The sequence below is a fragment of the Cucurbita pepo genome, chromosome 18 (assembly GCF_057944985.1).
Source record: "Cucurbita pepo subsp. pepo isolate OVF chromosome 18, ASM5794498v1, whole genome shotgun sequence".
NCBI classification, from domain to species: domain Eukaryota; kingdom Viridiplantae; phylum Streptophyta; class Magnoliopsida; order Cucurbitales; family Cucurbitaceae; genus Cucurbita; species Cucurbita pepo.
In genome coordinates this window covers 8,733,871-8,753,765 of record NC_141815.1, presented here as the reverse complement: position 1 = coordinate 8,753,765, position 19,895 = coordinate 8,733,871, and the positions used below count along the sequence as shown (strand labels likewise).

General features: G+C 37.1%; 3 protein-coding genes and 1 long non-coding RNA gene across 5 annotated transcripts; 3 read left to right on the top strand and 1 right to left on the bottom strand.

Annotated features, from left to right (window-relative positions):
• Window positions 1–54: 54 nt before the first annotated feature.
• On the top strand, window positions 55–11,217 carry LOC111780091 (protein CTR9 homolog). 2 transcript variants are annotated; one of them, XM_023660369.2, is made up of 24 exons: window positions 55–335; window positions 2,041–2,107; window positions 2,271–2,465; window positions 2,642–2,742; window positions 3,274–3,327; window positions 3,504–3,620; window positions 3,720–3,783; window positions 3,892–4,106; window positions 4,184–4,268; window positions 4,446–4,546; window positions 4,671–4,763; window positions 5,603–5,671; window positions 5,795–5,887; window positions 5,999–6,265; window positions 6,346–6,426; window positions 6,510–6,668; window positions 6,923–7,018; window positions 7,511–7,612; window positions 7,713–7,820; window positions 7,928–8,152; window positions 9,189–9,455; window positions 9,571–9,642; window positions 10,012–10,329; window positions 10,641–11,217. In XM_023660369.2, exons 1-24 carry the CDS (start codon window positions 195–197, stop codon window positions 10,782–10,784), a joined length of 3,234 nt encoding a protein of 1,077 aa, XP_023516137.2. In that variant the 5' UTR covers window positions 55–194; the 3' UTR covers window positions 10,785–11,217. The 2 variants fall into 2 exon arrangements, with proteins under 2 accessions (XP_023516137.2, XP_023516138.2); XM_023660370.2 differs by lacking the exons at window positions 55–335; window positions 2,041–2,107 and having other exon boundaries at window positions 2,326–2,465; window positions 2,607–2,742.
• Window positions 11,218–11,864: 647 nt separating this feature from the next.
• Window positions 11,865–13,575, bottom strand: LOC111780092 (growth-regulating factor 1). Its single transcript, XM_023660372.2, has 3 exons — window positions 13,056–13,575; window positions 12,607–12,991; window positions 11,865–12,523 (listed from the first exon to the last, which is right to left on the bottom strand). The coding sequence occupies exons 1-3, from the start codon at window positions 13,237–13,239 to the stop codon at window positions 12,100–12,102; spliced, it is 993 nt and encodes a 330-aa protein (XP_023516140.2). The 5' UTR covers window positions 13,240–13,575; the 3' UTR covers window positions 11,865–12,099.
• Window positions 13,576–13,702: 127 nt separating this feature from the next.
• Window positions 13,703–14,979, top strand: LOC111780094 (uncharacterized). Its single transcript, XR_002812795.2, has 2 exons — window positions 13,703–14,538; window positions 14,609–14,979. It is a non-coding gene; the product is annotated as an uncharacterized LOC111780094 (long non-coding RNA).
• A 1,818-nt stretch (window positions 14,980–16,797) lies between these two features.
• Window positions 16,798–19,692, top strand: LOC111780745 (12-oxophytodienoate reductase 3). Its single transcript, XM_023661235.2, has 5 exons — window positions 16,798–16,987; window positions 17,163–17,303; window positions 17,756–17,886; window positions 18,541–18,723; window positions 18,843–19,692. Exons 1-5 carry the CDS (start codon window positions 16,908–16,910, stop codon window positions 19,502–19,504), a joined length of 1,197 nt encoding a protein of 398 aa, XP_023517003.2. The 5' UTR covers window positions 16,798–16,907; the 3' UTR covers window positions 19,505–19,692.
• The last annotated feature ends 203 nt before the right edge of the window (window positions 19,693–19,895 follow it).

The window sequence follows — 19,895 nt, the reverse complement described above, 5'->3', positions numbered from 1 at the left end:
TTTAAAAATTTTTATTTTGCCTATTTTTCGGAATAATAATAATAATAAAACACCAAAATACCGACGTGCCCTGTGAATCAATTTTCAGTAAAGAGAACAGAGTTCGAAACAGAGACTCGACTTTTCCGGCGAACAATTGTTAGGTATTCTTCCCCTCCTCCGCTCGCCCTGCTTTGGCGCTTCCAGGGAAAAGCATGGCTTGTGTGTACATACCGGTGCAGAACTCGGAGGAGGAGGTCAGGGTAGTTCTCGATCAACTCCCTAGGGACGCTTCCGACATTCTCGACATACTCAAGGCCGAGCAAGCTCCGTTGGATCTCTGGCTAATCATCGCGGTTCGTTCTACTAGCTATATTGAAATGCGATATGCTTTCTTGCTCGATTTCAGCTCACTTCCATCGCTCATCTTGTGACGCCTAATCCTGTTGTATGAATTGGCTTTTTTCTGTTCGGAATATCCAATTTCGAACTTTTTGAGTGATATGCTTAATGCGTAAAGTTGATGCAGTGTTGTGCTTGTATATTGCTAATTATTACCTGGCGTGCGTGCGTGTTGTTTTTCTTTTTTTGTGGAGATTTTAATGTAGCGAGCTCTTTTTAGGCTGTTGATTATGAGAGTGGAACTGAAACCATCTTGTTTTTAACTTCAATTTGGTTAAGGATGAAAAAGATTGATTGATGAGTGCTTTGGATTTACATTTGAGTATCTGCAAATTAGATTGTCATAAGTTTACTTCACATACCTCCTGTGCAAACTAGCTTGTGATTGTATAATAGAGGGCTTAGCGGAAATAAGTTCAATCCATGGTGGCCACCTTTCTAGCATTTAGTTTCCTACAGGTTTTTTTGGCATCCTAATGTTGAAAGGTTAGTGGGATGTCCCGTGTGGTTAGGTGAGGTGTGTGCAAGCTGGTCGGAACACTCACAAATATATACAAAAAAAAAAAAAAAAAAAAAAAATGGTGACTGTGCGAACTTGGAGACGAGCTTAGCTCTTGGTGGTAGAAATGTGTAGAAGTATTTCCTATTCCAATGTCCTTGGTTAATATATTAGAGGGTTTACTAAAACTTCATGTCACTAGGTTTTTAGGATCACTTGAATCCAGTATTCATATTCTGGGGCTGTCAGTTTGTCCAGTCTCTCTGGCTTCATTGGTTTTACCTTTGGCTTATCCTTGGCTTGGAATAATGATGGTTGCGCTATTATTGAGGAGGTGCTTCTTAGGTCGCCTTTTCGGGAGGAAGGAATTTCTTTGTGGTAAGCTAGTTTTTTTTATGTATTTTTTGAGGAGTTTGGCTCAAGAGAAACAATAAGATTCTTAGAGAGGTGGAGAGGTCATGTGTCGAGGTTTCGGAGGTGGTGAGATTTAATGCCTCCTTATGGGCGTCTGTCACTAGGCCTTTTTGTAAACGTGATCCTAGTTTGATTTTATTGGATCAAAAACCCTTTAGGTAGTTTGCTGAGGTCTCCTTTTTTTGGGCTGTTTTTTTTGTGCCCTTGTACATTCTTTCATTTCTTTCCATGAAAGCTTGGTTCCTTACAAAAAAGAAAAGAAGAAAAAAAGAAAAAAAGAAAAAAAAGAAGATTACTTGAACCTACAGCCTAAACGACATTATACATTGTATATTTTCAGTTTTCTTTTTCATTCCACCAACTACCAATTTCTTCTTCTCTTGAGATTACTTATTGGCTTCAATCTCATATTTATTTAGGATTGGATTCTTTTTCCCCGTTTAATATATTAAATTGCTGTCAATATCTTGGATTTTAAATACATTTAATTTTAGCTTAAAGCTAATTTCCATCATTTTCTTCTATCTATATTGTGTGCTGTCCCGATGATGATGGGCTATAATGAGCAAATTGCTACTTCGAGATCAATTATAACTTGACTATCAAACTTAGAAGTTCATCCCTTTTGTGACAAACTATTCGTTTTGATCGTGCTATTATCTGAGTATATATTTCTTGAGGTTGCTCTCATCATGTATTACATCCGTGTCTGAGTTTTGATGTAATATTTCGTTGACACTTTCCAGAGGGAATACTTCAAGCAAGGAAAATTGGAACAATTCCGTCAAATTCTGGAAGAAGGGTCTAGCCCAGGTATTGGCTTCTTTTCAAATGTTGGAATTTTGGTTATTTTTTTTTTACTTTGCATAAATATAGTACCTTAATCAGTTGATGCTACTTGACAGAATGTGCAAGCTCACAACCGATATAATCTTCTAATCTTAACTCACCTTTTGTAAATTTTTTATTGTTGCAGAAATTGATGAGTACTATGCTGATGTTAGATATGAAAGAATCGCAATCTTAAATGCCTTGGGTGCATACTACAGCTATCTGGGAAAAATTGAGACAAAACAACGAGAAAAAGAAGAACATTTCATTTTGGCTACACAATATTACAACAAAGCATCAAGAATTGACATGCATGAGCCTTCAACTTGGGTTGGAAAAGGTTAAATTTTCTAGTCAAAACTTTTATTTTAAGTTTAATTTTATCTTATGGCATTAACATAACACGTGTTGATTTTTTGCTATTTGTTTTAAACTGCTTATGAACTTCGTTTGATTACGTCTTCTCGATTATTCTTTGAAGCTTGCTTGGAACTGAAACGCCTCAAATGTTCACAGGTCAGCTTTTATTGACCAAAGGGGAAGTAGAACAGGCGTTTGCTGCATTCAAGATTGTTTTAGATGGAGATCGTGACAATGTTCCTGCTCTTCTAGGTCAGGTATGAGCAAAATCTTTCACCTGACTCATCAGTTAACTGATTTTTGGTAACTCTAGATCATGGAAAATATGGTGCCATCTAGAAGATGATAACCTTTTTGATCCTTCGTTATCAATTTATTCTTTGGTACTCGATTTTGGAGTGCCTTTTTCTCAATGATTATTTTATTTTATTTCAATGTACTTTTATATACATCTGCATGAGGATATATAACAGTTGAATGTTAATTGAATACGGAAGGCATCTGTCTGATACTTTCTTATAAAAAAAAGGTTGATTGCCTGAAAATATGCTGTACTAGATCTTTTGCACAGTTTCAAAGTTCTCATTGAATTTATCTATTCTGTCTGATGTACCTGATGGACTATGTGCCTCACCCTGGTCTTAGCAATGAGATGTAGAATTATTATTGTTACTTCATATTTAACTTGTTACTTATTTGAGGTCTGATCCAATTCTTACAACTAGACTGAAGGAGTATGTGTTGGTTGATCCACTCTGGCCGCCTTAACATCTTTGGCATATATGCAGGCATGTGTTGAATTCAACCGTGGGCATTATTCTGAATCATTAGAGCTGTATAAGGTTAGTTGGCTTCACATCCATGCACAATAAGTGATTTGAATCCCGCCTTGTAATCTTTTATGCTGAGTGGGGGCCAACTTGCCCTCTTCCTTGATTACTTAAGTTCATTGGAAGATACAATTATCTCAAGCTAATTTGGTGATGCCTTTGGTGTTGTAACATGAATTTGCAAACAGAGGGCCTTGCAAGTTTATCCTGATTGCCCTGCTGCTGTAAGACTTGGCATAGGCCTCTGCCGCTATCAATTGAAACAATACGGAAAGGCTCAGCAAGCATTTGAGAGAGTTTTGCAGGCTAGTGTTATTAATTTTTTCAATTATTCATTAACCTCGTGTGAACTTCCCAGTTTCATGATGACGTTCGCTTAATATTTCTTAATTTTATACTTCTAGTTGGATCCAGAAAATGTCGAGGCACTTGTTGCTCTAGCAATCATTGATCTGAACACGAATGAAGGTAGATTTCATTATGGCTTCCTTTCCTTCTCCGGGCAATTATTTTTTCTAGTTCATATTTTACCGTACATTCGAGTAATTCAATTGTGGTGCCTATTCACCATGGCAGCTGGTCGAATTAGAAATGGGATGGAAAAGATGCAGAAGGCATTTGAAATATACCCTTTTTGTGCAATGGCTCTGAATTACTTGGCAAATCACTTTTTCTTTACCGGTCAACACTTTTTGGTGGAGCAATTGACTGAAACTGCACTTGCCATTACTAACCATGGACCTACAAAGTCTCATTCTTTTTATAATCTTGCTCGGTCTTACCATAGCAAGGTATGGTAGCCTTTTTGATCCCATAACGTTAAGAAGTGGAGGAGAAGATTATTGTACTGATGGTAGAATGTCTATAGGGAGACTACGAGAAAGCTGGCTTGTACTACATGGCATCTGCAAAGGAAGCTAATAAACCCCGTGAGTTTGTATTTCCTTATCATGGTAAGTTTGTTTCCCCATTTTTTCTTTCTGGTTTTACCCTGTTTATGATTTATTTTCTTTATGGATATGTTAGGATAGTTCGAGTTTGGTTAACAAATTCCCTATTCTGTTTATTGATGTTACCATGGTGATTTGGGTTAAATTTTATATTTATTAAACTTTGTTTATTTGGTATAGGTTTGGGTCAGGTTCAACTGAAGATGGGAGATTTTAGAAGTGCTCTATCAAACTTTGAGAAGGTTTTGGAGGTTTATCCCGACAACTGTGAGACATTGAAAGTGAGCGAATTGAAACTAAAAGATATTTAGATTCCTGTTTCAGTTACTTGTATGCCTTGGGTTTTTGTATTTCTAGCCTTCATTATTTTTTGTCTCATTAGTTGAGTTTCTGGTTTTGATATAGGTACTTGGTCATATTTATGTTCAGCTTGGACAGGCTGAGAAGGCCCAGGAGTATTTAAGGAAAGCTACAAAAATTGATCCACGTGATGCACAGGTAGACCGGTTGGGGGAATTAGGAGGCTTTATAGTGTCTTGATGTTGCAAGTTGGCATCTCCAACTCTTAATGTTGGATGTGTTATGGATTGTGCTTGGGTACTAAAGCCTAATATATCAATATTAATCTGCATAGCTGCAAACCATAAGACGCTAATTGTTCCCTCAACACATACCTTCAGTGCTTTGGCATCGACGAATTGTTTCTTTCATAAGCTTCTGTGGAGTTTCGTAGTTGATCATATTATTTGACTAATGGACATGAGAATCCGTCTTCTTGAAAGCATTAGTAAGAATTGCCTTTGTAACTAATGAGTGTTCTATAAGCTATCAGCAGAAAAATTGTGGCAATAAAACAATTGGCTCCAAATGACATTAAGCCTGGTGCACGTTCAAGATTAAAATTTGAACTTCCTGAAGATTTTACTATATTTTTTATACTTCTATATATATATATATATATATATTAATTTCCCGGGGGGGGGGGGGGGGGGGGGGGGGGGTGTCACACCACACACATTTTCCGTTTTTTTTTTTTTCTGTTCACTTTCTTCTCCAAAATTGGAACTGGGATATTCTTGATTTTAAATTTTGATTATATCAGCGAGAATCCAATTGTGCTAGAACGATTAGCTCTCCATTTTCCTTAAGATGATGTTCTTGCAAATTTCTACATATTGTTCTACTTTTTATTGGAGGCTATCCGGCAAACATCTAGATCTTGTGCTTTTTCTGTCGAAGCAAGTACTATTACGTTTTTGTTATTGCCACGTATATGGACATGCTACCGTTTAGTTATCACTACATGTAATGTAAAGCAGAATTAAATTGAAATGCAGGCTTTTTTAGATCTGGGAGAATTGTTGATTTCAACTGATGAAGGTGCTGCTTTGGATGCCTTCAAAACTGTAGGGACTTTTTTTTATAATTTTTTATTTTGCAATTAGATTCTCTATATGATCGGCATTTACTTCTTAACTTGTTAATTGCCCTAATCTAATAATTTGTTTTGGTGTTGAGTGTTATAACAGGCTAGCATTCTATTAAGAAAGGAAGGTCAAGAAGTACCTACTGAAGTGCTCAACAATCTGGGGGTTCTTCACTTTGAAAGAGAAGAGTTTGAGGTTTGTTTGGTTTGATGTTGATTTTATAGTTGATTACATTGAAAATTATTCTATGTCAAGTTATCAAATGCTTCCTCTTCGATTTAATTTCTTTCTTCCTATTCTTGTCAGCTTGCTGAGCGAATTTTCAAGGAGGCTTTAGGTGATGGAATTTGGCTAGATTTTATTGACGGTAAATTGAGATGGCCTGCTATTGAAGCAAGTGCGTCTGTTCTTCAATACAAGGACATGGAATTCTTTTATCAACTGGAGAGGGAAGGACGTTCAGTCGTACTACCATGGAAAAAAGTCACAAGTCTATTTAACCTGGCTCGATTGTTAGAGCAATTGCATAAAATTGAAGTTGCAAGTGTACTTTACCGCTTGATTTTGTTTAAGGTATGTGTTAGTACTTTGTTAGTAGCTCTTTGGGGTTCATTATTGCACTTTTCTTTTAACACCTCCTTTCTTTGCTACAGTATCCAGACTATGTAGATGCTTACCTGAGGCTTGCATCCATTGCAAAAGCTAGAAATTATGTTCAATTAAGCATTGAATTGGTCCGTCAACTCTTCTGGCACATCTGCTTCTATTTCTGACTGGAAATTAATCTTGTATTGTCAATAACGTGTTCCTTTCATAGGTTAATGATGCTCTGAAGGTGAATGACAAGTGCTCAAATGCCCTTTCTATGCTAGGCGAGCTTGAGTTAAAAAATGATGACTGGGTCAGGGCAAAAGAAACTTTCCGGGCTGCAGGTGAAGCCACCGATGGAAAGGATTCTTATGCGACTCTTTCTCTGGTGGGCTACTTTTCATTGTGCACATTAATTTTAGTTGTCAAATATCACGATCCTGATTCTAAAGAATGTATTGCTTCCAAAATTTCCAATGTGCCGTGTTTCTAGAAATCATATTTGCATCACACCTTGTATTGGTTACCTAAAGCATCTGGAATATAGTTGGTGTTTTCAAATTACTTTTCACCATTGTCATCTTTATTTCCCATTGACACATCTTTTTTATTTTCTTTATTTTTTATTTTAACGTTGGCCAGGGGAACTGGAACTACTTTGCTGCACTTCGAAATGAGAAAAGAAATCCCAAGTTGGAAGCTACTCATTTGGAAAAATCCAAGGAACTATATACAAGGGTATGTTTTCAGTTTTGTATCTTCTCTTTTCTCCTCTGTCTGGCTCTTTTGTCAATGAGGTCCTGAGATTCTTCAATATCCGCACATTGTCAAATGTTTACGATGGCATTCTGTTACATTTAAACAACTTTGATCTCTCAAAGTTGATAGAGTGAAGTTCACGCATCTTATTTCATATACTACAAATTTTCTGATTAAAAGACACATTTATTGCACTTGTTTAAATGGATGACGATGAATGTATTACTTTTTGTTAAAAGAGTATGTGCGACAGTATGTAACAAAGTTTTTTAAGCATGTTCTTTACCGTACATGAGTTTTTTAATGCCTTAGTTTGAACGGATAAAGAAGTGCAAATATTTTGAACTAATGTTGAATATTCAATAGGCATCTTGTATTTCCTCAATATTCTGTTTCTCCTAATTGTTAATTGTGATTACTTTCTTTAATCTTGCAGTTTTAATGGTTTTTATTCATTCTTTAATTGAGCAGGTTCTGGTACAACATCCTGCTAATTTGTATGCTGCTAATGGAGCTGCGGTAATCTTGGCTGAGAAAGGTCAATTTGATGTTTCAAAGGATATTTTTACACAAGTGAGAGCTTGTATTATTACTTCAATCTAGAACCTTTTAGAACCTCTTTGTTGTAAACTTAAGGCCATTAGACGTTTTGCTAACTTTTCAGTTGTTGTAGGTTCAAGAAGCTGCAAGTGGGAACATTTTTGTCCAGATGCCAGATGTGTGGATCAATTTGGCACACGTCTATTTTGCTCAAGGAAATTTTTCATTGGCTGTTAAAATGGTACATATTTATATCTTGTTCACAGTTGAATTGTAGGTCTCCTCTTATTAACAAAAAGTTATTGCCGTTATTGCATCCATGAATTAATGCCAAATGTTATCTTGCAGTATCAAAATTGCTTGCGGAAGTTTTATTACAATACAGATTATCAAATTCTTCTATATCTATCTCGTACATATTATGAAGCTGAACAGTGGCAAGACTGCAAAAAGACCCTACTGAGAGCTATCCACTTGGCACCTTCAAATTACACTTTAAGATTTGATGCTGGTGTAGCAATGCAGAAGTTTTCAGCTTCAACACTACAAAAGACGAAAAGGACTGCAGATGAGGTGGTTTCTCTATACTTTTGGCTTATATATTTATTGCTGTTGTGTATCTGTGGATAAATTTCTTCATCTCGATAAGATAGTCTGAATTCGTTAATAAGTTAGCCTGGAAATATGCTCATCATTTCCTCAAGTTTTTGCATCATTAGTAAATTAATACCGTTGTGATGAAAAAAAAAAAAAAAACATATGTTCCAAGATGATCTAATGGAGTTAGTCCCTTATTATTTTTATTAATGATTCTTCTCTTCTTTTTCCCTTTTTTGGACCTGGAAAGGACAGTCCAGAAACATTTTCTTTTATACGAGATGAGAAAATATTTCATCAATGCCAAGAAAGGTTAACACGGGGGTCAAGATATCTTACTAGCTTTATTAGAAGACTTATGAGAGAAAGAAGCACCACCGAGTAACTGGAAGTAATAAAACAATATTTAAAAATGTTAATAACTGAACTAAACATGAACACTTAACAAAACTATATATGAATAAGTGGACCATTTTTGGTTTTCATGAGAAAACCTGTGATTCGTTTAGAATTATGCCGTGGTTTTTTTTATGGGGTTTCGGCCTGTAATGGGTTATCGGCTGTGACCTGACAGAGCTGTGATAAGAATTCTTGTAAACCACCATCGGCGGGCTTTTAATTTCATTTTTTAGTGAAATATCAATCTCAAATGATGCCATATTATTCACCGAGTTTTGTGATGACCGATCCATCCAGTATCTTCTCCATTTTGTTGGTTCTTTTGAGTTGATTTCTGAGCCCAATATAAGCCTACACAATTAGTGATAATTGGCATAAAGGTGGAACCAGCCACTATTGAAATTTGGATGCAAAATGGGAGCTCAACCAACTATCTACAAAATGAAATTGTTTTTTACAAAAAAAAAAAAAAAAAAAAAAAAAAAAAACTTATATAAGTTACAACTTATGTTCCTCCAATATCTGCCTCAATCTTTGACCCCACATCTCCTCCCCTTTTGATTAGCTGTTGTATTAATTCTTATTTTTTGCCTCAATTGGAATAATGTATTAGGTGCGTTCAACAGTAGCGGAGCTGGAAAATGCTGTTCGTGTTTTTAGTCAGTTGTCTGCTGCTTCCAACCTCCACTTTCATGGCTTTGATGAGAAGAAGATTGATACTCATGTTGGTTACTGCAAGCACTTACTAGAGGCTGCAGGAGTTCACCTCAAGGCAGCAGAACATGAAGAGCAGCAGGTCCGTCAAAGACAAGAACTAGCACGTCAAGTTGCATTGGCGGAGGATGCCCGTCGTAAGGCAGATGAGCAGAGGAAATTTCAAGTACGAGTTGTTTTATTTCATTAGTTGTACCTATCCCTTTTTTGAAGGGAAAAAAAAAAAAACATTTATTTATTGTGAATGATGAGTTCTTGTCTGATATTATTTGCTAAAACAGTTGGAGAGGAGAAAGCTGGAAGATGAGGAAAGACGGATGATGCAACAGGAGCAGCATTTTAAACGTGTGAAGGTAATTATTTTGAATTATATTGTTTCTTTGAGTATTTGATTTTTATTGTTACAGGACTTCAGAACGTATGTGAAGAGAAACAGAAAGGGAAAGTTGAAGCGTTTGACATTTTCTATGGACTAATATTTTAGATAAATTCCTTTTAGAGTAGGGATATATGGTTGAGTTTGCATATATGCACTTCAGTAGTATTCGGTAATGTACGGTTTCTGTCAAAACAAGTAGATGGGATATTCTGTTGCATGTTATTTAGATGGCTATTTTAATCTCCAGTGCTTTTATTTCAAATGATGTTTTTCCTTCTTGGACGATTAAGATATTTAACTGGAGATTCACAGCTTAAAAGTAGCTCATCTAAACTTTCTCCAGGAGCAATGGAAGAGCACCACACCTGCTAAACGGAGAGAAAGGTCAGAGATTGATGAAGATGAAGCTGGTGATAGTGAGAAGAGGAGAAGGAAGGGTGGAAAGAGGAGAAAGAAAGACCGGAAGGGGAAATCACATTATGAGACAGAAGAGGCCGACAATGATATGATGGATGACCAAGAACTAGACAATGAAGATAATAACATAAGTTATAGGGAGTCCCGGAGCCAAATGAATTATCAGGACGATGATTTGGAAGGGAATGATCAGGATGCCCTTGCAGAAGCTGGGCTTGAAGATTCTGATGCCGAGGATGAAGCGGTAATACCTATTTACTACCCCTTGATTTTTTAGCTTTTGAGAAAATATTGGCATCTCGAATCTGAACTCAATTTGATTCTTTTGATACTGCCTCTTGCTATTGCACCTAATTTGCTATAAATTATTGCATCTAGGTTTGAGCAACAATATTGTTCTTATAAATAAAAAAGTTTTTATATATCTTTTCTTGTTTCTTCGTAATCATGTTTAGATTCAATTTGCTTCATTTGCCCGTCCTTTCTAAAACTCCTATTGGTCCTGATTAGTTGGTTTGTGTAACTTTGGTTATTTTTTGGGTTTTGAAATTGCAGGGTGTACCTTCATCCAATGCAGCCCGACGAAGGGCCACATGGTCGGAATCTGAAGACGATGAGCCTATGAATATGCAACGAGAATCCCGACTTCAAAGAGAAAACTCTGCAGGACTAGAGGGTAGTGATGGAGAAATCAGATGATTGATCCCAACAAGATGCCTTCCTTGACTCTCAAACTTGGTTCAGAGTTTAATAGATATCCCAATGGGGTCCTACCATCTGCCCTTAAAGTCGAGGTGAAAGGCAGCAGATTGATGAATTATTACAACTACATTGACCGCATCTGCTGCCCAGCGTCCGAAGGCATCAATGTCTTGATTGAACTTTTTGTGATATTACGGCCAAAATAAAGTAAATTTCGACATATCTTTCTCTTTCTCAACGTAGTGAAATTTGTTCTGTATTTATATGGTAAGTGGTTTTTATAAGAACTGAAAATTAGTGAGATGGACAGATGAATTGCATTCGGGACTAACACAGGAGTAGAGTAATGATATTGTATTTCTTGTTTATTATGTAACTTTTAGCGTTGGATTAATTGGTAGAAGGAAAGATCGATTTTGTTTTTCTGCAACAGTTTGTTTCGAAACTTGCCTTGCCTTGCCTCCCCACTTGGTCTTTATTTATTGCTAATAAATGCAACTGAAGCCTTCGGGGAAGCGTTGTTTTATTTGCCGACAACACCAACTCTGCTGCCACTCTGAATTTTCATTACATCGACGTCAGGTTAGTGGAAGAATTGATATGCATTGTTTACTTTTCCTTGCAATGTTTTACAATTATATTTTGTTTAAATATGGTAACGTTCCTATTTGTATGTTAACAACTGATGATGCACAGTGAAACTACTGACATTGAAAGTTGCAACTGTTATCATTTTGTGTTCATTTTTCCTCATTCTAGCCTGCAGATTGCCTTTTTTTTTCCGAACTTTATTCAATTTAGTAGTTGCTGGGAGAAGTGTAACAAAATGGATTTGGGGGAAGTTGATCTTAATATCATCTTCCCTTCAATCGATTTAATCAGTTTAGGCAGAGTATTCCCATTTTGTTCCCTAGAATTTTTTTTGGGTAAACAAAAAGTTGGATTAGCATTCTTTGAATGTGCTTATTGATCCATTCAGTCCAAAGAAATGGGACTAGATTTGATTCCCATGCCTAGTAGCACTGTTCAGGTGATCAAAAACCTCCTATGTATGAGTGATGTAGAAAAGTCGACAAGTACAGGAAAAAAGATGGAACATTCGTTTAATAAACAACCCATGGCCCAATTCAACCACACCCTACCTAAGAAAAAAGAAGGGGTGAAACTCAGCAGGAAGGACATCCTTAGGAACAAAACAAAATTCAATAAGGAACAGCTAGGGTCACCCTGGAGATCAAGCACAGGAACAAACTGACTTCAGAGAAAGAACAAGATTAAAGAAAAAAAATTGGGAGTTTGGGGATAGGTATCATTATGGGTTTTTGGATCTGAAAATGGGGAGTTCGTTGGAAGCGGTGGGAATGGAAATTGAGAGCCGAGTGGTGGAGACTGAGCCAATATTTGACGATTTATCGTTAAAATCAAGCCATGATCCTCCTTCTTTTTGAGGCCATTCATCGAAGAATCGATGAACTTTCTTCTGCGATTCCTCTCTCTTTTGTTGCTTTAAAGGGTCTGTGAGGCTCTGATGAAGCTGATAACATGATTGACCACTCTGCAAAGAGGAGAAGCTGTTTTGTTTTGGGTATAGAGAAGAACAACTCATCGTTAGTGGTGTCAATTGCAGAGAATCAACGGTGGAAGAAGCAGAGAAATCAGCTCTCGCAGTAGCTTCAGATGGTTCTTGCGAGAAGAAAACATGTTCATCCACTTCCTCTTTTAGCCCATAAGTGTACCTACAGAAGATGGACAAATGTCAGAATCTGACTATGAAATATTAGAACCCCACCTCCGAAGAGAGGGATAATATTCTTCAAACCTGTAATCTGGGCTTCTGTCCGAGTAAGAACCAGGATCCAGAAGCAAGAGGGTATTGGTGTCTTTGGTTGATATGCCATTCCCATTAGGATTTGGAGACATTTGAGGAGCGGGGAAGGGCCGATAGGAGTGTAAGGATGAGTTCTTATTTAAGGAAGAAAATGCTTGATTTGAGAGGTGGTTTAACTCGTTTGTTGCTGTTGTTTTCAGAACATCCACAGGCTTTCTTGACCGATTCTTGCCTCTATGCATGTGCCTCTCACAGTATTTCGAATCTGGGTACGCCTCTTTTGAGCATCTCCACTTTTTCCCATCAGTTCTCCTGCACCTCCCTGGTTCTGGGTCTATCTTCCTCCCCAAACTCATCTGCAAACAGTTCCATCCAACTGCATGAAACACAAACATTTCAGAGAGAGAAAGAGAAAGTAAGAGAGAGAGATGTTGATATACCATGTTGAGAATGGTGTGGGAAGAGCTTAGAAGTGAAAGGAGACTCCAAGGTACTTCTTTTAATACTGAAAAGGAGATCAGGAGGTATAGGAACACCAGAAACCATGTATTTGAAGACGAGAGCTTGATTTTCAAGCTCCTGCCACTGAGCTGAGGTGAAGGGAAACATACTTCTAGCACTCATACTTGAAATAGATTATCAGTTGAGAAACAGCAAAGAAGAACCTCAAAGCGCGCAAGCAAGACAGAGCACTAAGGAATGGAAGGCTCCCCTGTTGAGGTTATTACTAGAGCCGTCTGAGTATCAAGTAAGTCTGATATTGTATATTGGGTTGCAGAATCTTCAGCAATGGATAAACTAATGGTTCTGATTAGAGAGCTGCATGCCCACCTCTGTTTCTCTCTCTCTCTTTTTCTCTGTTTCTCTCTCTCTTCTTGTCTGTTCATTGTACATATTATGACTGCATCTCTCTGTAACTTCAGGTTGTGGTGGGAAACTGCCTTCTTTCTTTTTTTTTTTTTTTTTTTTTTTTTTTTTTTTTGTTGTTGCAGGTCTTGTCTCTGACATCTCTACAGAAATCCACAAACTAAAGCAGGAGGGAAATAAATAAGAGTGTAAATACAGATTTAAGAGAATTTATTATAAAATGTGACACAAAAGAGTTGGTGTCAGAAGGCAATGCCTGCGAAGAAGAGAGAAAAAAATAAATATATTGTATGTACGGTATGAGCTTTTACTGTCTGCTTCCATCTCTTCTTTTACTTTTTTGGTCAGGATTTGGCAGACTTCTCCCTCCCAGCAACCCCCACTTACTATTTGACCTTTTTGCTATTTTGGAAATTTATAAAAATGAGTGATTCAGCTGCTCAGGAAGGCTCTTTTAAGTTCTGATAAAAACAGAAACACTCCCTTCTCTTTTTATCCTTTTCCTTCCCAGTTTCAGACTGTTACTGAAATTTCTTTGTTTTATTTCCCAAGTGCTTGCTTTACTGTTCTGTGCTTCCACTTTACAGTTTACTCTCCTGAACTATCTATTACTTTTGGCTTGCTGCTCTCTGCTCTCTGCTCTCTTTAATTTTCTATTAGCTCATTAAGGATTCTCTTCCTTATTTTCACACTTTCTCTTACGTTGCCATTCACTTGGAGATGTTTTGTTTACCTTTTTGTGTAGTTTTGGATTGTATGGATGAAGAATTAAGAGTATACACACTTGTATGTGTGTTACTTGTGTTCTAGTTTTGTGGGTTTAGATTTGTAAAAGCTAGGTTGAAGACGACGAGTTTTAAAGTCGTCTTGTGTTGTTCGTCAAATAGTCTTCACTTATAATAAAGAAACACACATATCAAAGATAGGCTTGGCTCGGTTCCACAGATCTAGGCTATCAGCCGCACCACTCGGAGTGTGAGCCACTCGAGTAGCAAGCTATAGAGCTAAAGATAGGATTGAAGAAGGGGCTAGGCTCCTGGTGGAGCAGAGGAGACGGTTAGGATAACGCACCAACTCAACTCTTACTTTCTCTCTTATGGTCTAATATCGTGTTAAATGAATGCAGGTTCCGAAAACGTAGCCTAAGCTGATGGATTAAGGCGACTTGAATCAGTTGCTGGTTTTGTTTGAAGAGAGTTGGAATGAATTTGGATGCTTGTGTTGCAAGTTTGGGAGTTGTAGAGAGCAGCACAGTGTTGGTATGTGAATCTGAATGAATGGCAGATTGAAGCACATGCATAGGGCTTTTCAGGGTACAAAGAAGGGACCCCTCCCTCCACTCTTCTTCACCCTCTGCTGCCCCTGAGCTTTGCCAGTCTTTCTTTTCCTCTTAAAAACAATTCCCCTTTTTCTATTTTATTTCCTTTCCCTTTCCACCTCACCATCTGATCTTCCTCATTAATTTTTTAAATTACAACTTTCGTTCTTGGTTTGGTTCGGGCTCCTCTGAATCTTATTCGCATCAAAATCTACAAAGAAACAATCCAATTCATCAATATGAGAAATCGACTCTCTTGCTATTTCTCGGGTTTAGTAATTGTTAGATGAAGACTAAATCAGCTCGTATCGACGAATTAAAAGAGATGTCAACCGACACCAGATGATGTCGACAAAGTTCAAACATTTGAGGATGAGGATCTGGGGGGAAGAGTTAACAGAATCGGTGCTTTTTAACTTTAAACAATATTTTATAAGTGGTTGGGTTTTCAAGTTTGTGTCAAATGAGTTTCTGATAGCTAGACGTTCTAAGAAAAGATTGAGTTTTAAGTGAACAAATTCCTAACCTTTTAATTTTGTGTTTAATATAGTCGAAATTTTTTAAGATAATCTCAAATATGTTAAAGGCTTCTTTGCTCCTAACCTACTTTACCTTTAAAGAGAAGAAATCGAGCTCATTGTAATCTAAGTCTCTTGTCTAGTTTAACCTTCTCGTTGGAGTAGACTCGGATGAATTTCTCCACATATATCAATATCAATAAATAAACATTGAGATGTTATCTTGTTACGGGTTAGTTTGTTCATCTGTTTCGAGAAGAGCTAAGGTCTCTAGTTTGTTCATCTGTTTCGAGAAGAGCTAAGGTCTCATTTCATAACTATTTAACTTTTCGTTTATTATTTTTTTTTAAAATTAAGCTTGTAAATAATTTTTAAAATTTCCTTTTTGTCTTAAAACTAAAAAGAAATGTAATTTGTAGAATTCAATTAAATTATTTTTTTAAGAGATATACAAACATAATTAAAAAAAAATAACAAAATATTTATCACTTAACTCCTTTTTCTTTTGAATTTCACACAACCCAATAAATAAATAATAAATAAATAAATTAAACCAAAATTTTAGTAATTATATAATTTATTTTAAAAATGTATAAATATCTAGATATATTAATATATGTTGTTTAGGAAGCTCTTGTGAAGCCCAAATGGCCCACTGAACCTGTAGCATTTATATTCAGAGCCAGGGGCATTTTTGGGATTAAAAAATAGACCTTCCCCATGCTTTTTATAAAGTTAAATCTAAAAAATAAAAAATAAAAAAATAAAAAATAAAAAATTACACTATAAATTCGAAAGTTTATTTATTTTATTATTTCTTAATTAAGTAATAAAATTAAGGCTTCTTCCTTAAATTTAGCAAGTTGTTTGAATTTTTACTAAAAACTATGAACATTAAAATGTATTGCAACTTTTATGCTATATTCAATGTATACTAAACTGAGTCCGTCAAGCGAGCGGTATAAGTAGGACAAGTGCTTGGTCGGACAATAGTCCAATGAACCGAGCGGGACAATTGACAAAAACGGGTACACTAAACAAGTGCGATGAATTGACCTCTCTCTTGTTTATTAAAATCCAGGACTCACGTTTTTCTTCGACCATGTCATAATTTATTAAATTTCACTATTAAAAAAAAATTGAGAAAATTTGATATTTTTATTAAAATTAACCATTTAATTTGTCAAAATGAAAAAAAATTATTAGAAAATGAAAAATAATGAAATGCACGTGAATTAAATTATGCAAAAGGCAAGCCGCCAAGCCGCCACGCCATCACGCCGTCCATTTAACAGCGCAATATACACGTGCCATATTCACAGTCAAATATTTTCAAAGCCTAAGTTTGACTAGGGCCCACCATCCTACTCCATCACCGTCCATCAGTTGGCGAGTGGTGGTACACGCGCGTCTAACTCTAGATCCGGATGCAGCGTACAATTATCTCCTTCGCCGACCACTCGCTACGCTCAAGCATTTCCTTGATCAAAATCTCCTCTCCCACTCAAAACGCCTCCTACAAAAGGGGACTCTAGGAAGCCTCCTGCATCTCGTTACCGTCGGCGGAATCTGATCGGAACTCATCGCAAATGGCTGAATCTCCGGCAGGAAATGGAAGCGCTACTCTGTTCTCTCCGTTCAGGATGGGGAAGTTCGATCTCTCTCACAGGTTTGTTCTGTTTTAGCCCTTATTTTGGTCTAATTTCGAAGCGAGAGAGAGAGAGAGAGAGAGAGAGAGAGAGATCTCGCCGGAGTTTGGTTGTTTGTTTAGGGTAAATTTGAATAGCTTGGAATTGATTGATCGTTGTTCTTGTGTGTTTGGCGATCTGGTGAACGATTTGCAGGGTGGTTCTAGCGCCGATGACGAGGTGTAGGGCTTTGAATGGGATTCCGGGGGCGGCGCTGGCCAAATATTACACTCAGAGGTCCACTAAAGGCGGATTTCTGATCACCGAAGGGACTTCGATCTCCGCCACCGCCGCTGGGTAATTTTCGAAAATTTTGATCACTCTCAGGGATATTTTCGTAAATGCATATGGGAGTAATGGCTATGGTGGGGTTGGTTGACTTAGTCTTCTTTGGGTCCCACAGTTTCGCTGCTACTGATTAGTGTGAACAGGAGGAGGGTTATTTTGGTAATTCGATCGTCTTATTAATTTTATTTACTAAATTAAAAATAAATTACTTTTGAGTGTTGTGAATTTTCAAATATATATAAGTGGGATCAGGAGGAGGGTTATTTTGGTAATTTGATCGTCTTATTAATTTATTTAAAATATTACTTTATTTTTAAAATATTAATATTAGTAGGTATAAATTAGAATATATTTGAACTATTGTTAATTAAAAAAAAAAAAAAAACATTTTAAACAAAATTACTTATAATAATAATTAGATTACTTGTTCTAACGAGTCTTTAATAAACTGAACTGGGTAGGTTTCCACATGTTCCTGGAATTTACACGGAAGAACAGGTGCAAGCATGGAAACCAGTGGTGGATGCTGTTCATGCCCAAGGCAGTATCATTTTCTGTCAACTCTGGCACGTAGGCCGAGCTTCACACCAAGGTACGACGTATGATTAATTAACAACCACGAACACGAATATAGATACGACACGGACGCAGACACGGTTACATGTCATCTTTTAAGAATTTAGGATACTCCATACGACCACTGACACTGACACTGACACGGTTACATGTCATCTTTTAAGAATTTAGGATACTCCACACGACACGGATATAGACACGGTTATATGTCATCTTTTAAGAATTTAGGATACTCCACATGACATGGACACAAACACAGACACGGTTAAATGTCATCTTTTAAGAATATAGGATACTCTACACGACACAGACACGGTTATATGTCATCTTTTTAGAATTTAGGATACTCCGCATGACACAAGACACGTACATGGTTACATGTCATCTTTTAAAAATTTAGGATACTACACGACATGGACACAGACACAGACACGGTTACATGTCATCTTTTAAGAATTTAGGATACTCCACACGACACTGACACTAACACAGACACGGTTACATGTCATCTTTTAAGAATTTAGGATACTCCACAGGACACGAACACAGACACGGTTACATGTCATCTTTTAAGAATTTAGTGAAGTCTTCGGTAAGTGCTTAACTCATTCATATGCATTCATCTCGGATCGTCTTCTCTAATTTTGATGATTCTGAATGAACTTAATAGTTTATCAACCTGGTGGGATGTCACCAATTTCATCCACAAGCAAGGCCGTATCGAAAAGGTGGAGAATCCTACTTCCGGATGGCTCCCATGGCGTATATCCAACCCCACGACCACTTGGTACGTACGAGATCGAGGCCGTGGTCGAGCATTATCGACAGGCTGCAGTGAACGCCATTCAAGCAGGTAATTAGCTTGATCTCCTCTAACTTATCAGCTAATTTAGAGCCTTGTAATGGTGATTTAAATGTCTTACCATTAACAATCTTGATATAAATTTTGAACATTCGTGTTACGACGAATAGGCTTTGATGGGATCGAGATCCATTCAGCTCATGGCTACCTCCTCGACCAATTCTTAAAGGATGGTATAAATGATAGAACCGACGAATATGGAGGATCTCTCACGAACAGATCTCGATTCTTATTGAAGGTAGTTCGAGAGGTAGTATCCGCCATTGGATCGTCTAGAGTCGGTGTTAGAATTTCTCCTGCCATCGACCACCTCGACGCTATGGATTCTAATCCTCTCAAGCTAGGACTACACGTCGTCGATCAACTTAACAAACTCCAACAAGAAGTTGGTGGGAAGCTCAGTTATCTCCATGTAACTCAGCCACGGTACACAGCCTTTGGCCAAACCGAGTCGGGTAAGCTGGGAAGCGAAGACGAGGAAGCCGAGTTTATGAGGACTTTGAGAGGAGCTTATGAAGGAACCTTCATTTGCAGCGGCGGGTTCACCCGAAAACTAGGAATGCAAGCAATCGAGAACGGAGACGCCGACTTGGTGTCGTACGGTAGGCTTTTCATTGCCAACCCTGACTTGGCTTTAAGGTTTAAACTCAATGCACCATTGAACAAATACGTTAGGAAGACTTTCTATACACAAGATCCTGTCGTTGGTTACACAGACTATCCATTTCTGAACTCTACAAGTGGTGAAAAGGAGCCTCTTTCTCGCCTTTGATTGGACTCTTTTGAGTCTTTTAAGTTCTTATTTGTTTTCATTAGTGATTTAGTATTAATATTAAAAAAATTATGACGTATGATGTCTCGAGTGTTATCATAACGGTACGATGAAGGTTGTACAATGACGATAGTTTAAACTTGCCATAATAAAACTCATCATCGTACCAATACGATGACAGTTCACAATGTTGTATGATCTCAAATTCAGTGTCATCGTAAGCATACAATGACGATTTACTATGATGTCAGTTTAGAATTGATATCTACCCAGTGTCATCATACATGTACGACAACAAATTAAAACGATATCAATTACTATACGATATTGTATGCTAGTGGATGACGATAGTAAACTAACAGATCTTCTTAGCCAAAAGACACTTGATGAT